Below are 18,330 nucleotides of genomic sequence, written 5' to 3' on the forward strand. Positions count from 1 at the left end.
CATCTATGTGTTTATTAACCCCCAAATTCTTTCTTCTGCCTCAACTCTGTAGAGTTCAAACCTTTTATTTCCAGATTTCTTATTAAAATTGCCACTTGAAATTCCACCTGACTATTTAAGTCAGCATGTCCAAAACCAAACTTAGTGGATTCCCCTGTCTACAAACTAATTTGTCTTATGCAACCTCATCTACTAATTGTCCAGGATTAAAACCCAGAATCACTCCCTGCTGCCTCTCAAACACCAAGACTCACCAATTCTCTATCCCAAATATCTTGGACATACAGTCTCTTCTGCTGTGTCCCCTCTGCCATTGCCTTTTACTTATTCACTCATTAAAGGCTTACTATATTGTAGCACTGTCCTAAGGGCTAGTGACGTTCAGGGAAGATGAGAATCAATGAATAAGTGAAATACAAAGCACTGTGGTCATTGACCTATCAGAACCCAGAATGGTGGACGTATAGGGTGGAGCAGGATGTTCACGAGTTTGTGAGTCTGAATCTAGGACTCTTCTAGTACAACCATCTCTTGCTAGAACATTTGGGAAAGCCTCCAGCCATATGTCCATTCTGCCCTCTGCCCTTCTGCCTGTGCTTTATTTTCAGAAATGAAATCAGATTGTCACTCTTCTGACTAAATTCCTTTCCTGGCTCCCTACTGCAGCAGAACAAGTGCCAAATTTCTTCACTCTACTTACAAAACCTTCCAACTCAGCTTTTGTTCCCCATAGCACTATTCTTTTATACAACATAGTTACTAACCTCACAGTCCATGAAATAGGAAAGGAAAGAACAGGAATGAAAATGCCCACTCTGCCTTAAAAATTTACCATCAGTAGCATTCCCAACCATCCTCTTTACCCCTTTGGCAATCAACTCAGCGGATCATTTTCCTAATGATTGCTGTTCACACTTTGCAAAACTGTTTAAAGTATCAAGACACTGAATGGTTTTGGTGAACACAGATAATCAGTATGTGATTATTTACTGTCCTGATGTACTCTGAGAGCTTCTGTATGATATGTGGCATATAGTAGCCATGCAGCAGTCTGCCAGAAACAAGTCCTTAGGTCTTGCTCTTAGAAACATCGGGTTCATCTTTATAGATAAGTATAATCTCAAGAGAGAATGAGCCAGGTGCTGGCCACCTCTCCCTTCACAGGAGTGGGCCATGAAACAACATTCATACATTAATGTATTCATTCACTCATTCATGCATCAAACACTTATTGAGAGTTTGCCAAGTACCCTGTGTTGCAAAGATGTGCCCTATCCCCAGGGAGCTCACAGTGTTTTCTCTGATAGGTTTTGTGATTTGATTCAAATGCTGGGATCAAAAAGGAGTGAGCCAGATTTCTGCTGAGGGATCGGGGTCCTGGGGAACACTTGAGAGGTTTTTAAAGATTGAAGAAAGTTTTATGTTGGAGTAAGAAGGGGTGTGTGTGTGTGTGTGTGTGTGTGTGTGTGTGTGTGTGTGTTTAAAGAAGGGGGGAATGGTAGCTCATGGATGGGAAAGAAATCTCTGCCTTGGTAAAGTGAACCAAAATGCAAAGTTAATTTAAAAAACTACATGATCTGGGGAGATTGTAGCAAGTTCAATATGGCTTGAGGCAGGCAGCTAAGAGTTGACAGGGGATACAGGGGGAGATGCTGGAAGGTAAACAAGGTGCAGATTATAGAAGACTTGTACCAAGGAGCTCAAACTTTCTCTATAAGCAGTGAGAAGCCCTGAGAAATCTCTAACGGGGGAATGACTCATTAGTTGTTTTGTTTTGTTTTTTTTTTAATAAAGATGTAGTGTGGGTACAGAGGATTGATTTGAGAAAATGAGCATTTAATGAATTCTTTTCAGAGGTGACCACACCCAAGGATAAATACATGGCTATGCTTCAGCTAACCCTGTATATTTGTGTGTGTTTCCTCCTAGTGACTGTGCTGGCCATTTTCCATGAACTGCACGTCGACCCTGACCTATACACACTCCTGTTTGGGGAGAGTGTGTTGAATGACGCAGTGGCCATTGTCCTTACATAGTAAGTACCAGAACTGGGCCTCTGTTTTTTTGATCATGTGAAATATGCTTCTGCTTGGTGATAATTCCCAGTGGCTTTAATAGTATCTTTTCTCTTATGTCAAAGAGGTGTGGCAATTTCTAGTTTTTAAGGAATTGTTACCACAGAAGATCTCTAATAATGGGTACAATTCATTAGGTACCTAATTTTTAACACTATTAATGAGTTTCATGTTTCTAACCTATTACAAGGTACCACCCAGAGGGTAACTGTTTTTTCCCCAGGTGCCTATATTTAGCTGATTCACTTAGTTCCTAAAATGCATGTAAATGAGCTTCCTTCATTTCAAATCAACATCATTTACTTTTTTTCTTTATACATGCCATTTTCCAGATAATGGACTAATGCTAACTATTGTATTTATATAGTAAGTTTGACAAATTGGAGATAGAACTTGAGAGTCAGAATACTCTTTATTTCTCAATGCAAATGTAATGTGTTATAGGAGTACACACATCTTGAAATCATCGTGTCACACGTGAAACTAATGGAGCTTCAGCTAAGCGCTAACATAATTTTCCCTTGATCCTGGAAGAATTTTCCTTTCGAGATGAAAACTAGTGCTCTTTCCTCACCTTCCCTTTAGACACTTACCATTTATATTTAGTAAATGCCACTTCGGTGGCTTTCACTATGTCAAAGGTCTCTTCTTGGTTTTCGATTAAGACCAACATTTTGGGCAACTGTCAAATAACCCAAAGGAAAACAGCTATCTGATAATTAAATGTGACAACAGGATTCAATTCAGGGTGTTAATTACTTCAAACGCATTTGAAAATGTATTGTGAAGTAACAAAGGATTTTTAAAAGTCAGATCTCACAGAGGGAAGCAGGAAATCACAGAGCAGAACAACTCTTCTGCCAGCTGACATTTCTTAAGGCTACCACCCAAAGTTGTCACTGAGCTCAGCAAATTTTAAGCAAGTGTCTCCAGATAAACTGTTATTTCACCTGGCCATTGAGAGTGCCTCTCCTGCATTAAAGGAAAATACCAGTGAGTGCAAATTAAGAGCAAAAGCCATGGCAGATTCACAAATGCTAAATTAGGATGCTTTTAAAGAAACACTGAGAACAATTAATTAGGACATCAGGAATCTCTGTCCAAGAAATACTAGTATTAAAGGAACATTTGGAATAATTTTTTTTTAATCTGCTGAGTTCCTCATTTTTGTGTCCTGGGCTGCCAAGTTGTAAAAGGCCAAGTGAAGCAAAACCACCAAAGCACAAATGCGCTTGGGAAAGAACCATGCTGCTACAACCAAAGGAAGGTTTGGCCTTTCCACTTTCAGCCCTACCATTCACAGTAGTTTTCCATTTAAAATGCAGACTCCAGGGATGAATGTTGATGCTGTTGTGCACAAGCCCAGGGGCATTTGAAACAATCTATTTATCTCTTTAGGTCAATACATGGTTATTACTGGCACTGCCTTTTCTACTCATCTACCCATGTGTTGCATGTCTTCTAAAGTGGTTCCCACCGTGGCAAGATCTCTTTCCTTTTTTTTTTCTAGGCATGGGACACTTGCCATTCTAGCCAAAATCTTAGGTTTCACAGGTTTGGCAATTTAGGTGTCATGCAGAGTGAACCCAAGGAGTTCCACCTTTAAAGTAAAAGTAAAACTAAATTAGGAATACTTGACATGGAAACCTCCACACTTTCAGACCTGCAGGCTCTTTCTTCTACCTGGTGCACCTGGACCCCACTGGCCTCTTTCTGAGCTCTACTGAGTAGAATGCCCCTACGCTGCCTGGGATCCAAACTGTTTGGCCACCAGTGCCATCTGTTGCTGACCACACCCTCCACTCTGTGCAATTTTCCACAGTGGTGTCCTCTTCACTTTGCTCACTTGCTTACTTGCTTTTTACACTTACATCACAGCACATATGACCATCTCTTTTTATATACTTACTTACACACACATATTCCCTTTCCTTTTAATGCCTCATCCCCACACTGTCTCTTCCAACTATCTTCTTGCTCCCTATTTAAAAGTTTTGCATGACTTTCAGACCAGAAGTTCAAACATTTGTTTCTTCACTTTTCTCTTCCTTCACATTAAACCGTGCACAGCACCCTGACACAACTCTCTGGCTGGTAACTCATGCCTTTACATGCACAGAGTTCACTCCTTCCCAGCTTCTGTTACTTCCTAATCAAGTCTTTCAGCACTTACCTCATTCTCCTTCGGGAACCACTAGCCCACATGCTAAGCTCCTACTCCAGCCCTGCATGAACCTTGGTCAATTCCCTTCCAGCACAGCAGGGCAATCTTGGGTTTGAACTTATATTTGCCTTTTTAGATAGTGACTTTTGGAAGAGCGAATCTATGTGCTTGAAATGCATATTAAAAGAACAAATAAAACTTCTTTTGTGTTTTCCTCTTCTTAGTTCCATCTTTGTGTAGTTTTGAAGTCTAAGAATAGTGATACAGCTCTTCTTGTGCCATGGAGAAGAGAAGTTACACATTTTGATGTGAAGTCGAGTATAATAAAAAACTCAAATCATTGACCACTTTGGCCCTTGGCACTACCTCCAGAGCTCCTTTGGAATGGCCACATACTTTCATTTACTTTCCCATCTCCCACCACCAAATGTCCTTGTTTAAGAACTATCCTTTTCAGTTTTAGTATTTTTTAAATTTTAATTTAAAATTTAAAATTTTTAAAATTTACAGTGCTATGCTCTAGCATTTCATTCAAATATATAGTAATTTAGCCACATTTTAGATTAAGTCAGCTTTTCTGTGCTAGTCTAAGAGGCACGTGGCAAATTATAATACTGTTTCTTAGGTTAAATGTGCTCTGAATTTCAGACAACTAATGTATAATTAAATTTGATGACCACAACTATTGTACACAGCAGCAGGTGGTGGACGGTGTCCCGAGAGCTTAAAAAGAGGTTGTCCAGAAGTGTTCATCTTAAAATAAAAGTAACTTTATTTAACAAAAATTTTTGAAATTAGCCTCTCTCTTACTCATACTGTCATTTTAAGTATGTACGGAGTGTCATGCCCAAAAGTGTACTATGTGGACTGGTTCATAAATGAATGAATTCCACATGATGGTTCTTCACTTCTAAAGATTGTGTAATAGTCTATGAAGAAAGGCAAAAGACATACTGGAGAGGGACGTGTGTTTTTGAATCTTGAACAAAGACATTACTTTCAGAGGCAATATGGTAGAATAGAAAGTCAAAAGAGCTGATGTCAGGCTTGCCATGAATTAGCGGTGCAGTTATTACAGTTGACAGGAAACCAACCCAAATTGGAGTAAACAAAAAGGGAATTTGTGTTGGCTGTGTTGACTGAACGGCAGGAGTAGAAATGGCAGCAAAGGAGCCAGTGAAATGAGCAGGACTCCTTTTTTTTCTCCCTCACTCAGCTTCTTCAGGGTTAGCTCCCTCACCTGGTCCCAAGTTGGCTGCCAGCACCTCCTAGGACTATATCTTTCTTCAGGAGAATAGAGCAAGAATCTCTGTCCCATTAGTCCCACTCCAAATCTTAGTACACCTGACAGATTGTGATGCCATTTCAGACCCTCTTGTGGCCAAGGAAATGTCCTGCGTTTATTGGCTCAGCTCTAAGGCGTATGCATCAGGAGTTTAAAACTGTGCTCATTTTCACCAGGAAGTACATAAACTAAGACTGGGAAAAGGTAGGATTATTGCTCAGAGTGATATTGCCACAAAAAAGAAGTGGATGGTGCACAGAAACTAAAGAAAACCAAAACTAGAAGCCATGACAGTGACTCCATACAGCTGTGAGCTCTTCATGCTTGTTTCCTTGCCTATATCTATATACTTTACAAAATTGTTCTGAGCAATAAATAAAGCAATATAGTTGGAAAGACTATAATTCTATATAATTGACGCTACATAAAGATATATACTTATAATTTATATAACCATTTATATCAAGATCTTTCATTCTACTTACACAGATCTCTTTCATTTCATTAAAATGACTAAGGATAGACCTGCTTCTAGTGAAGCATTCCTTCATAAATACCACATTTTATGATCCAAGGAATATAGAGAATAACCATTTTCACATGTGGTTTACCCCATTAAGAGTGAGCCACTTAGTTAAAGCATGCCATCTAAAGTTGATAAATCAAGAAATAGAGGTTGAAGTATATTACTTAAAGTTATAAAGGCACTCACAGCGAAAATTGATATTACTCATGGGAGTTAGTTGGAGGAGGGGAGAGGGGAAGGAAGGAATAAGTTAACGAAAATGTCACATCTCTCATAGTAATTAATGTACACTGTGTAGAGTTGACAAATCAAGAAATGGATGTATCTGCCTATCACTTAGAGTCACAGGGCAACCATCAGAAGAACTAAAACCATAAATGGTTAAAAGGAGATACTTTTGCTATGTAGAACTATGATTTATGCAAAGGGGACAAATGTAATTTAACTCTTTATTTTGCATCTTTTTATACTGAGTGTTTGTATTTGTTTGAATTATATTTATTTAAAATATTCTTTAGGTGATCAAGGTATCAAAAGCAGAAACTAGGAAAGAAAAGCAATCTATTTGATGGCAATACAGTCGAACAATTCTAGGAGGCAAGAGTCACCATAAATAAAATTAAATGATGAAGGATAAACCATGAAAGCAGTTTCAACACACAATGTTGATAGGTTGGTGGTCTTCAAAACATACATGATAAATTGTAAATCTCCTTAATGTACCAAATGTATTAGTTATGTGACTTTAGGTAAACTACTTAACTTTTCTGGGCCTCAGATGCCTTGTTATAAAACAAGGCTGGTAATAGCACTCACCTCATTAGATGAGATTAAACATAGAATACCAGAACAGAGCCTGGCTTATAACACTCAATAAACATTAGATATTAGCTGCTGATATTACTACTGTTGTCAAACACCAATAAGGAAAAGGTAAACATGATAGAAAAATGGGCAAAAGACATAAGTAGGTAATGAACAGAAGAAACATAAATGGCTGATAACACTATGAAATAAGATCTGCTTCACTAATAACAAAGCAAATTAAACCAATAATAAGTATCATTTTTTGACAAGCAAATCTTCAGATCCTCAGATCTCATGAAAGAACAATTATACTTTGGGTAAATTGAAGTTTGAGGAAGTGAGAATCCTTCTACATTGTTGGTGAAAGAGAAAAGTGATAGAACTTTTACAAAGGCAATTGGCATTATTTATTAAGAATCATTAGAATTTGTTAATCCTTTGATCCACCTATTTCATTTCTAGAAATTTATCTTAACAAGTAAGGGACTGTGTAACAATTTCTCCATGGAAATGAGTGCATTGATTTGAGCAAGAAGTTGTACAGAAGTTACTAGTTGGTTGAATAAATTATAATATATTAATATCATGTAATGCTTATGCAGTCATTAGAAAAATGATATATAGAGAGAATGCATTGATGTGAAAAGATGTTCACAATACATTTTTAAACAAAATAAGAAACTGTTTAAATGGAATACACAGTAAGATCTATTTTGGTTAAAAAGCCAAATTTGTGTGTGTGTGCATGTATAATTATAACGTAAAAATAATTTATAGATAAAATCGAGGTGTAAGGTAGGATCAAAGGTGATTTTCATTTTCTTCTTTTGGCTAAATACATATTTATTGGAAATAGATTAAGCTACTCATGATCAGCTCTGGTCCAAAGAATCCCCCATGAACATGCTTAATAATAGGCAATCTTCATTTTTATTTTTTTAAGTTTATTTATTTATTTTTGAGAGAGAGATTGAAAGAGCATGAGCTGGGGAGAGGCAAAGAGAGAGGGAGACACAGAATCCCAAGCAGGCTCTGAGCTGTCAATGCAGACAGAGCCCAGTGCGGGGTTAGAACCCAGGAACCTTGAGATCACAACTTGATCTGACACTCAACCAGCTGAGCCACCCAGGCGTTCCAGCAATCTTCATTTAAATACAAATTCTACCAGAGTGCCTAAGTGGCTTAGTTGGTTGAGCTTCCAGCTTAGGCTCAGGTCCTATTCTCATGGTTCCTGAGTTCCAGCCCTGCGTAGGACTCTGTGCTGACAGCTCAGAGCCTGAAGCCTGCTTCGGATTCTGCGTCTCCCTCTCCCCCACTCCTGCGCGCGCGCTCTCACTCTGAAAAGTAAAGAAACATTAGGAAAAATTTTTTAAAAAATACAAATTCGATAAAGGTTAAAGTCTAAATTTTTTTTCCACCCATGAAAGAGCGGAAAGAGGTTGTTGATTGTTCTCCGTCATTTATCTGGAAAACAGACATATTGCCAGTATTGTACTGAAACATCTACTTTTGAAATAATCCCACAGTGTGCAAATGCCTCCAGCTTTTCTTAGAGATAAAATAAGAACCCCATTAAACAGCTGGCTCTTAGACGACAATAAATACGTACTAGGTGCCTTTTTTCCCTATTAAGCAAATGCTTCTAAGGAAATTCAATGTAGATGATTTAAAAAAAGGGAAAAATGGAATACTAATTTTCCTTTTTTAAGTAAGAGTATTATGCTACTTAGAGGTTCTTACTAGAAAATGTCATCTAAAGAGTGATACCGGTGATTGCTTGGCACTTAGACTGAGTGACATTTTGGAAAACCACACTCTTTGTATTCCATGCACCTTAAGGAAAAGTTAACATGGGAGTTAATGGGATGGCAGTGAGACTCAAAGAACCATGTGACTAAGGAAATGAGATATCCATTCATGCAACAAAAATGTGCTGAGGATCTACATGTGCCAAACGTTACACTGTACATTGGTGATATAGATGGAAAGGTACAGTCACCCATCCTTGTCCTCAACAACTCCTCACTGAAATAGGCAAACAATAGCTATAATGGGATTTAATATGTGCACAAACATTGCTCTAAAAATTATCCCAGAAAGTAGCTGTGTAGGTTTGGTTATAAACATATATCACTAAGGATATTCATTATTTCTCTTGGTACCATTATCTCTAAGTAGATTGCAAGCTCCTTGAAAGCAAGTTCTACCTTTCTCTGTCCCCCACAACACACAGTTAATTATTTGGAAGGTTTTCAAATAATTACTGAAGGAGCCATTTAATATAGCCTTTCAGATGAAGGCAGAGACATTTACTAATTCTCTCATTAAAATCTATCCCAGAGGATGAGGTTGAATATTCTTCATACTGCTTCTTCCGAATATTTGAAAAGCTTGTTAGTTATCTTCATTAGCTCAACTTCCTCTCTCTTTTGACCCATAGTTGTAAACATAGGGGTGATGAGGTGTCTCCTTTTGATAAGAATAAACCAAAACTATTATCACAACCAGAAAGTATATTTCTCACAAATCTTTTTAACTTAAAAACAAGGTTTTTATATCTTGACATTTTTCTGAAGGTAATTCACTTTGATATTTGCCTTGGAAGCTGATAATCAGCATGAAATGCATTTATTTTGATGCCTTTCTACATACTGCTGTGATATATAATTTAAGAAAAGAAGTTATAGGCCTTTTTGCTTAAAAACTCCTTGTCCTGGCAGTCAATTCCATGCCAACTTCATTTTTTGGACACCAGGTGGCATCACCTAGCAGGAATGGGAAGGCATCCTGGCATCTTTAAGAAGTGGCTAGGAGGCAGAGCTCAGATGACCTCCAGTTTTAAGTCAGAACTCCCAGTGCTTGCTGCCCACACCCCTGCCTGCTGCTGTGGCTGTGTTTGTTTTTTCTTATTCATGATCCCTGGTTCCTGTTTCCTGGCTATGACTCTGACATCTCCCTACCCTAGCTCTTAATGTCTCTGTTCAGATTACTGGAAAGTGACCTTGGCTTATCCTGTGACTCTGTCCCTGGTCTCTCAGATTAGATCTGATGTTCACTCACTGGTTCTCCAGAACTCAGCCCCGTGACTTAGAACTTCCTTTTCTCCATGTCAAGCCATGCATGACAAATGGACCTACCAAAAATAAATAAATGAAAGAGGTCCATACTGATGCTTTCTTATCTTAATTCTGTTGTATTTTCATTTATTGGTATATCAGTCAGATGTAAGTGAAGGAAACCTAAATCAAATTAGCTTAGGCAAAAAGAATTCATTGGCCTTTTTAGCAGGGCTAAACTTTGGGCTAACTTAGACGGGCTAACTCTGGGCATGGCAGGACTCAGAGATTCACACATGTCTATTTTTTCTTTTTTATTGTCTGCTCTTTCCTTGTTCTTCCTTGGCTCTGATTTCCTCTTAGGGCTAGCTTCATTCTTTCCCGTACAGATACATGACTTACTCTAACAAGCAGAAGAGGGTGGCTAATGCAATCTCCAAGCTTGTACTGTTGTTCTAACTCAAAGTGACATTTCATTCTCCCAATGTTTATATATCAGACACAGAGAAGGACTCAGATTGGCTATGCTTGTATCAGAAGGTCACCCCTAGGCCAATCACATTGTATTTTAAAGGAATTAAACATGATGATTGGCCAAATCTGAATCATTTCCCCATCCCTGTGGCCAGTAGCATGGAATCTTATTATCAGAAGAAATTGAGTGGAGGGGCATGAGGGTGGCCTAGTCAGTTAAGTGACAGACTCTAGATTTCAGTTTAGGTCAAGATCTCATGGTTGTAAGATCGAGCCCCTCATTGGTCTCTGCACTGAGTATGGAGGCTGCTTGGGATTCCCTCTGTCCCTCTCTTTCTCTGCCCTTCCCCCCTCAAAATAAATAAACATTGATTTCTTTTAAAGAAGAAAATAAGTGGAGGGCAAGTATAATAGGCATCCCAGAACTACCATATTTCATGATAATAAAATATTCAGAACATGGTAGATTAAAATGAAACAGATAGGCTCTATGCCGTTACAAACTGAAAGAAATGCTTTGTTAGAAAAGGCAAAAATTCTTCTTTAAATGTAGAGTTGATTCTGAATAAAAGAAAAGGAAATTCCCCAGGTGTGAGAAACAAGAGAGAAATCACAATCAGTGGCCACAGGATTTTGTGAAGGATATGGACCCAGAGGTTTTGGGAATGGACTCCTATTTCCATGTGGAAGTCAGAGTCCTATCTATAGATAGATCCATTCATGGTAATGGAACTTGAGCAAATCTTTTTGAATAAAGCCTAATCCAAAGTGCTCCCTCAGTCACATAGACTCTTTCACCAGCCTTTAAGGAATGGTGAGGATACTTGCCATCTATCTGGGATTTGAATCAAATCCCTGCTCTGGGCAGTTGTGATAAAGGAAATGGAAGCCAATAAATTAATATAAAAGTTTTCATTACTATTGAATTGCCTGCCTTAGCCTCATTTCTCTTTCCTTATTTCCAAATATGCTAAACTACTCTGAACTGATCTTTTCTTAAGCCAGGCACATAGAAATCCCACAGGAAAAAAATATATAATTTTTCTTGAAAATGAGCTCACAGTAAAAGTTTATAGGCCACAAAGGGGGAAAAAAATACATCATGAAGAAAAGCCAGGAGATAAACAACAACAAAAAAGCAAATCAGAACAAGGACCCTAAAGAACTAAACAAAAATTACAAAAATCTGAGAATAATTATAAAATGGGCATATTAAAAATTACAGAAGAGATAAATGGAGGAGCAAGGAAAATAGGGATAGTAAAATAAGTGAAATAGAAAACAGAAGAACTTTTCAAAAAGAAAAATGCAGATACTGGCTTTAAAATTGAATGAGACAAATGTCATATTAAATCCAGCTGGTGAGCCAGAAGATAAAGTTGGCAAATGACCCAGAATGCAGCACAGATTAGAAAAATATAAAAAGTTGGCTAAGAGACATGGAGGATAGCATGAAACAATTCAGAATACATCAATAAGAATTTTTAAAGGGGGCACTAAAGAAAATCAATCTGTGGCAATATTTAATGATATAATGGATGATAATTTTTCAGAATTGAAGAGAGAAATTGAAACGTCACATTATAACCTGAGCTGGATAAATTAAAACTAATTCACATCCAAATACATTGTAGAGAGACATGAGATCATCAAAGACAAAGTGGCAATTTTAAAAGCAACCAGAGAGGAAACATGGATTACTTACAATGGAAAACAATTTAGATGGCACCAGTTTTCTCATTAATGATAATAGCTGCCAGAGGACAGTGGAGTAATATGTACAAAGTGCCAAAAGAAAATAACCAAAAACCTAAACTCTAAATTCAACTGAAATATCATTCAAGGGTAAGAATGAAATAAAGATATGTTCAAGTGGGCAGAATTTACCACTCATAGATAATCAGTGATAGAAATAGGAAACAGCTCAGAAAGAAGTGGGAGACAAGGAGTGGTGAGCAAAAAAATGTTGAAACAACCATAAATTTAATTAGGAATGCCTGTGACAATAACAATAATGATTATTAATGAAGAAATGTAAAAAAGGCAAAACCAAGCACTCTGTTATCATCTACAATATTCGAAAACAGTGAACACCAAATGATACAGGAGGGAGAGATTATATCATGTAGAGAAAGTGGAGATGGCAAAAGACCTACTTATTAACGCAATCCAGTTTTCACTCAAGTAGCCATGTTCATCAAAATATTTCTCAAAATGGTGCACAAGAGTCTGAAAACAGATTTCAATTTGGCTTAGAAATGTTGAAATCAATTCATATGAAATTCTAGATAATTTTCAATAATTTCAAACCATGCAAAGGATTCCTATCTGGTAAAGTATCTTCCCTAGGGTCACTCCATTTTTCTTCAAGATTTTAGGCTCTCGCCTTTGTAGCTGTAGTGTTTCCAGCTGTGGAACTCATAACATTCTCTCTCTGGAGGCTGTCCTTTATCTTTACCATATCTTCCTAGTTTCTCTTACTCTCTATCTGCTTACCTCATGTTTTCTTATTGTCAGATTTATGATCCACATTAGGAAGCCATCTCTTCAGTTCTCTCCAATTTCTTGCAAAAGGTTACCTCCATGGGTGGACAGCAGGAGATATTTTCTGCCGTACTGGTTGTTGATGTGCTGTAAGATGTAGATGTTTTAAAAATTGTCCTTTACATGCCCAGGTAACTTTGAACTGATGTTGTAGGCAACAAACCAGTTTTGAGAGTTGAAGTTATTTCTGTCTTCTGCTGTACAGTGTCACTAAGTCATGGGTAGCTTCTTAATCCTTTTAGACTCTATTTGAATTTTAGCTGTTTACATTGAAGAACTTGGTAATGTTCTCTAGTCTGGGCCCAGGATGACCACCCATGGAGTAAGACAGTGACTTATACTAAGCAAAGTACATCTGAGGCAGATGTGGACAGGGTGCTGATATAATAAACACCAAGAAATGACTGACCCAATGACTGGAATATAGATGCTGGCATGATCAGCTCATTTTCTTTCCATAGTCAAGCTACTTAGGAAACAGAATCATAATAAGCATCTGCTTTATTAATTCACCACAGGAAATTACTTTCACTAGAATTTCAAGTACCCCAAATCATATGATAAAAGCAGTCTTTCCCATAGGCAAACCTGCATATAAAGGCAAATAATATCCAGAGGGTTGTATGGTGATCATGGAAAAAGATGACAGATAGATGCATCCTTCACCCAAAAGGTATTTTTTTTTTACCATGGAACCTGAAATTTTGAAATGCTTGGAAACCACCCACTGAATCCATACCAACAGTTAGGATAACTTAAAACTACTCATAGTTTGTGAGGATAACTGAAATTTTCTCTCTCCTCTTTACATAATTCTGGGATGGTCACATACAGTGTTTGATTCTACAGTTCTTCTAGATTCTTCCATGACTAGCCAGTCCTTCTTCTGATTGACACATTACACTTTTGTCTCTATGCATAAATGTCATTTGTCTCTATTCTAATGTCCTTTAATATCTGGTGGGGGATTGATGGTGATTCCCTCTTCTTCTCTATGTTGTGACCAGTGGCATACATCCCTAAGACAGTAGCCTAGTGACAGAGAATAATTTGTTACTAGATATCAGAGCCATCTGTGAGAAGCCGTCTATGACATGAACCAATCATGACTTCAGCCTCATGTGAGGTTAAAATTCCAAAGGTTGTTAAACTGGCTTCTGTTAATAATATGATTTAAAACACTGCACATTAAATTTTAGTGGGGTGGTCATAAACTTCCTTTAGTGTCTGAAGAAGCCTATGGTTCTCACCTAAGGGATTGGAGGGAAGTGCATCCAAACAAAAAGACAAAACTTATAGTTTCAGGAGCTCTGGGTTGAGACTTTTTTTTTTTGTCCTAAGGTATATTTTCTTTCCAATGTGTTCAATCCTGGCTTCATTCTGAGCAACCAAAAAAATACCGTTTATTTCAGGTGATTATTTCTGAATTTTTTCCTAGAAAAAAATTTCCAGAGAACAATGGGCCAAATCAATATGCAATCATAATTTTGGTCTAAATTAAATGTGCTCTCTTGGCCTGAAGAACATAATCTGTTTATATTACTTGAGCTCCATAATGAATTTACATGGCAGGCTTATTGCAAGTTTTATGTGGGCTCTGCCTTACTGGGGCATGTAATGCTCAGGGAATCTGATTAAAACTTTGGGAAGGAGCAGCTGTTCAGCTATAGAGGGTGAACTCAGGGCCCATTTTTCAGAGCTTGACTGCAAGGCCTGACACCCTAGCCAGCTATTGGATGATAAATGAACTGTCTTTGAATGCCCAGCTCCTGTGTTAATAGCTTTAAAATATCGGTTGTTTATGAGAAAGAAGTTGGGAGCTCTTATCAATTTTCCTGACCCAGAGGTCCTCAAATACATCATTTTTTTTCATTGCCAGAATGACATGCAGTGTCGAGAGGAAAGGGAGAAATTTTTTCACCATTTAGTTTGCTTTTCATGGGTTAACAGTACGAGTTTCTCATTTCAAAAGATAGTGGAATGAGTGCCAGGGAATTCTTATATGAAATCAAACACATAAAATCCAGAGTATATATGCTCTGGCATCATCCCGTAGTGTCAGAATTATAATGTAGTTAAATCTGATTTTTCTCAAGGTGCTTAATTCAAATTGGATATATGGAAGTCAAATTCAAAGCCTGTGCCAAATAGCCTACTGTCAGAATGGCAGCTAAATGGTAAAATTTGATTTAATGTTTAACTCTAATATGTTTGGAAATTTATACTTTTTTATCTTTAACCTCATCCCCATCTTTACCTGCTAATTTTGTTTTTATGGACATCAGAATATCTTTTTAAGTGAGTGAATTCATACTTATGTGACTATTGTCATTTAGATTTTCAGGCATTGTCTATTGTTCTTATAGATTTTGACTTTTAGTCTTTTCATTAACATGTCTATAAGAAAAAGTGATGAAAAGTAGAAAAATATATATATGTATTATTCAATTTTCTTTTTAGTAATTCTGGTAAATATTTTAGTGGAAAACTTTAATCTAGAACATCTCTCGTGTGGATAGTGTGTTTTACTTTTCTATGGGGGAGTGAAAGCTGGTGTGAGAGTCTAGATGATGACTCTGTCATCATACCGTTGAGCAAGTCAGTCACCTTTAAGACCACTTTCTGATTTTATCAAGATGGCTGCTTTAGTATACCTATCTATCCTAATCTTAAAAAATAAAAATTTGTTGGGATTTTAGAAGTGAGATTGCACAGAAAACATAGATTATAAAAGCAGATAAGACCAATGTTATAAAGAAATAAAACTGTAGAAAACCAAAACCTACGTGTTAATTATTTACTAAGATGAATACAAGAGATTATTTATATCCATAAAACATGAAATTTAAAAAGTAAAATCAGAGAAATTGAAAATATGAAAATCAAAATAAAATTTTCAATAGATGAGGTATTATGATTGTCTACTTAAAAGTATGAGACTCAAATTGCAAAATATTAGAGAGCTCAGAAATTTGGCTGGACAGAAGACTGACACACAAAAACCAACAGCTTTCCTAGACATCAGCAACAACTGATGATAAAATGAAATGGGAAAATTATTTTGTTCACAATAGCATTTTTAAATCTAAACCCATTAGAATAGCCCTAAATAAATAAACCTACAAGATACCTGAGAAGACAAATAGTAACTTCAGTGAAGGACAAAAAAAGACCACCTCAATAAATGAGGAGACCTACTATGAATAGGATTGGAAGATTCAATATTGTAGAGTAAGTAGTCAACTCTCCCGCCAAGTAATCTATACCTTCAGTTTAATCTCCCTCTAAAAATCCCAACAGATATTTTTAGGGTGATTCTAAAGTTCATATGGAGCTTTTGCTTAAGATAGCAGGGTAAAATATTTTACAAGTCTCCCTCAAAGCAAATTAAAACCATGAAGAACATTGAAAAATAGAAGTTTTTCATAGCCCATGAAATGGAAATAGCCACAATTCCAACTCATAAACTGTGTAAGATTTAAGTATGAGATATTGCTGTCAATAATGTGAAATCTTGAATGAGAGATGGAAATATGCCAAGTCAAGTTGGTTTTTCTCAGATCTGACAGCAGATCACTTACTGAAAGGACCAGCCAATATTCCGTTGTTTAGAGAACAGATAAGATCAGGTAGGTGGGCCAAGGGAGAAATGGGGGAAATAGTCTGACCTTTCAAAATGAAAGATGAGTAGAAATCATGCTGACCCACAGTCTAGTTTCCTAGCTTGGACATTGAAGAGACTATTTTCATTGGAGTGGGGGGCAGTGATTTCTAAATCAAAACAATCTATCTGCAACTTGTGGGTCTTTTCTCTATACCACCTCAATTTGAATGCCATGGACTGCAAAAAGATATATTCCTAAGAGAAAGGGAACAAATTTGGTGACAGATACTTGAAACAAGTTACTTATGGCAGTTTTAAAACATGGCCCCCAAATTCTTTGACTCCCCTCTCATGGAGAGTTGAAGTCTATGTTCCTTTCCCTTGGATTCATAGAAGGCAGAGGAAGAGATGCTGTGCCAGTTTCCAAACCCAGACCTTAAGAAACCATCAGCTTCCACTTCCTGTCCCTTGGGACACTCCCTCTTGGAACCCAGCCACCTTGCTGTGAGATGGTCAAGACGGTCTGCAGAGAGTACTATCTGAAGAGGGAATGACAGCCAAGAAGACTAGCCAGATGGGTGGGTGATCCATCCTTGAAGTTGACCCTCCAACCTCATTCCAGCTGCCCCAGCTGATATAAGGTGCAGCAGAATTAAGCTGAACCTACTGAGTTCTGTCCAATTTGCAAATTTGTGAACAAAATAACTGATTGTTGGCTTAAGCCACTAAGGTATAGGGTGATTTGTTACACAACAATAGATAAACAGAACAAAACCCAAATTAAAACTGCAGTCAGCCTCAGCTTATTCAACTTTATTTCATCCCTTACTTTGTATCATTGTACTATTCTTTAACAAACATCCAGTCTCTTTTCAAGATGAGTAATAACTAAAAAGGAGGCCATGTTCATTAGAACTACAAAATATTTTTTTAAATTTAAGCCAAAGAAGAGCCCACAATCCCCAAATATATTTACCAAAGAATTAGAGAAAAGTTTAGACAAAAGAATTCTCCATTATCATAAAGGCCAATATAGATTCTCTCTGTATCTATTGTATAATTTAAGATTTAAAAGAAGAGACATAAAATAATCAAGGGAGATTAAAAGTGTGCTGGCAGAGCTCAGGAGAAAAACTGGAGAGATAAATAAAATCACTTAAGAGATAAAAGACACTCTACAAGCAACAAAAATAGAATGAACTTCTCTGAAAACATGTCAAAACCATAAAAAACAGACTTGAAATAACACAAAACAAAGTAGAATAGAACAAAGATGTAGTAATGACTATAAAGAATATGATAGAAATGGATGGCAGACATTTGGGTGTTTTTGAAGAAGAAAACACATGGAAAATATTTTAAAACATGATAAAACAATATTCTCCCGAATGATATAATATGTGGACTAAAAGACTTAAAGAACTCACTGGATGCCAGGAAAATTTCATTTGGAATCATCAACACCATGAAATAATTTGGCAGAGTTACTGAATTTCAAGTTTAAAGAAAGAATTATGGGGGCATCTAGGCAGAAAATCCAAGTCTCTTATAAGAGCAGAAATAATCAGGTTGGCCTTGGACTTGACCACAGTGACATTCAATTTCAGAAGATGGAAAAGCAGCACATTTTCACTTATGAGGGAAAGAATGTGAAACCCAAGCCAAATTATCCTTCCAATATAAAGGCAACAGATTGGATGTTTTTATAAATAGTATGGGGCAATGGGCTATTCCTTTGGGAGAAAAAGTTAAATGCCTAATTCACATCATTCCTAAAAAGAAATTGTATATGGAT

At 37.0% G+C, this 18,330-nt stretch overlaps 1 protein-coding gene across 9 annotated transcripts in view; it reads left to right on the forward strand.

Moving 5' to 3' along the window:
- The window catches only part of SLC9A9 (solute carrier family 9 member A9), a 694,304-nt gene that overhangs the window by 327,969 nt on the left and 348,005 nt on the right, over positions 1–18,330 (forward strand). For all 9 annotated transcript variants that reach the window (XM_045503389.1, XM_045503385.1, XM_045503383.1 and 6 more), the window contains one exon: positions 1,930–2,035. In XM_045503389.1, coding sequence (XP_045359345.1) covers positions 1,930–2,035 — 106 coding nt within the window. The remainder of the gene's footprint in view (positions 1–1,929; positions 2,036–18,330) is intronic.

This window comes from Leopardus geoffroyi, chromosome C2 (genome assembly GCF_018350155.1).
Source record: "Leopardus geoffroyi isolate Oge1 chromosome C2, O.geoffroyi_Oge1_pat1.0, whole genome shotgun sequence".
In the NCBI taxonomy this organism is placed as follows: domain Eukaryota; kingdom Metazoa; phylum Chordata; class Mammalia; order Carnivora; family Felidae; genus Leopardus; species Leopardus geoffroyi.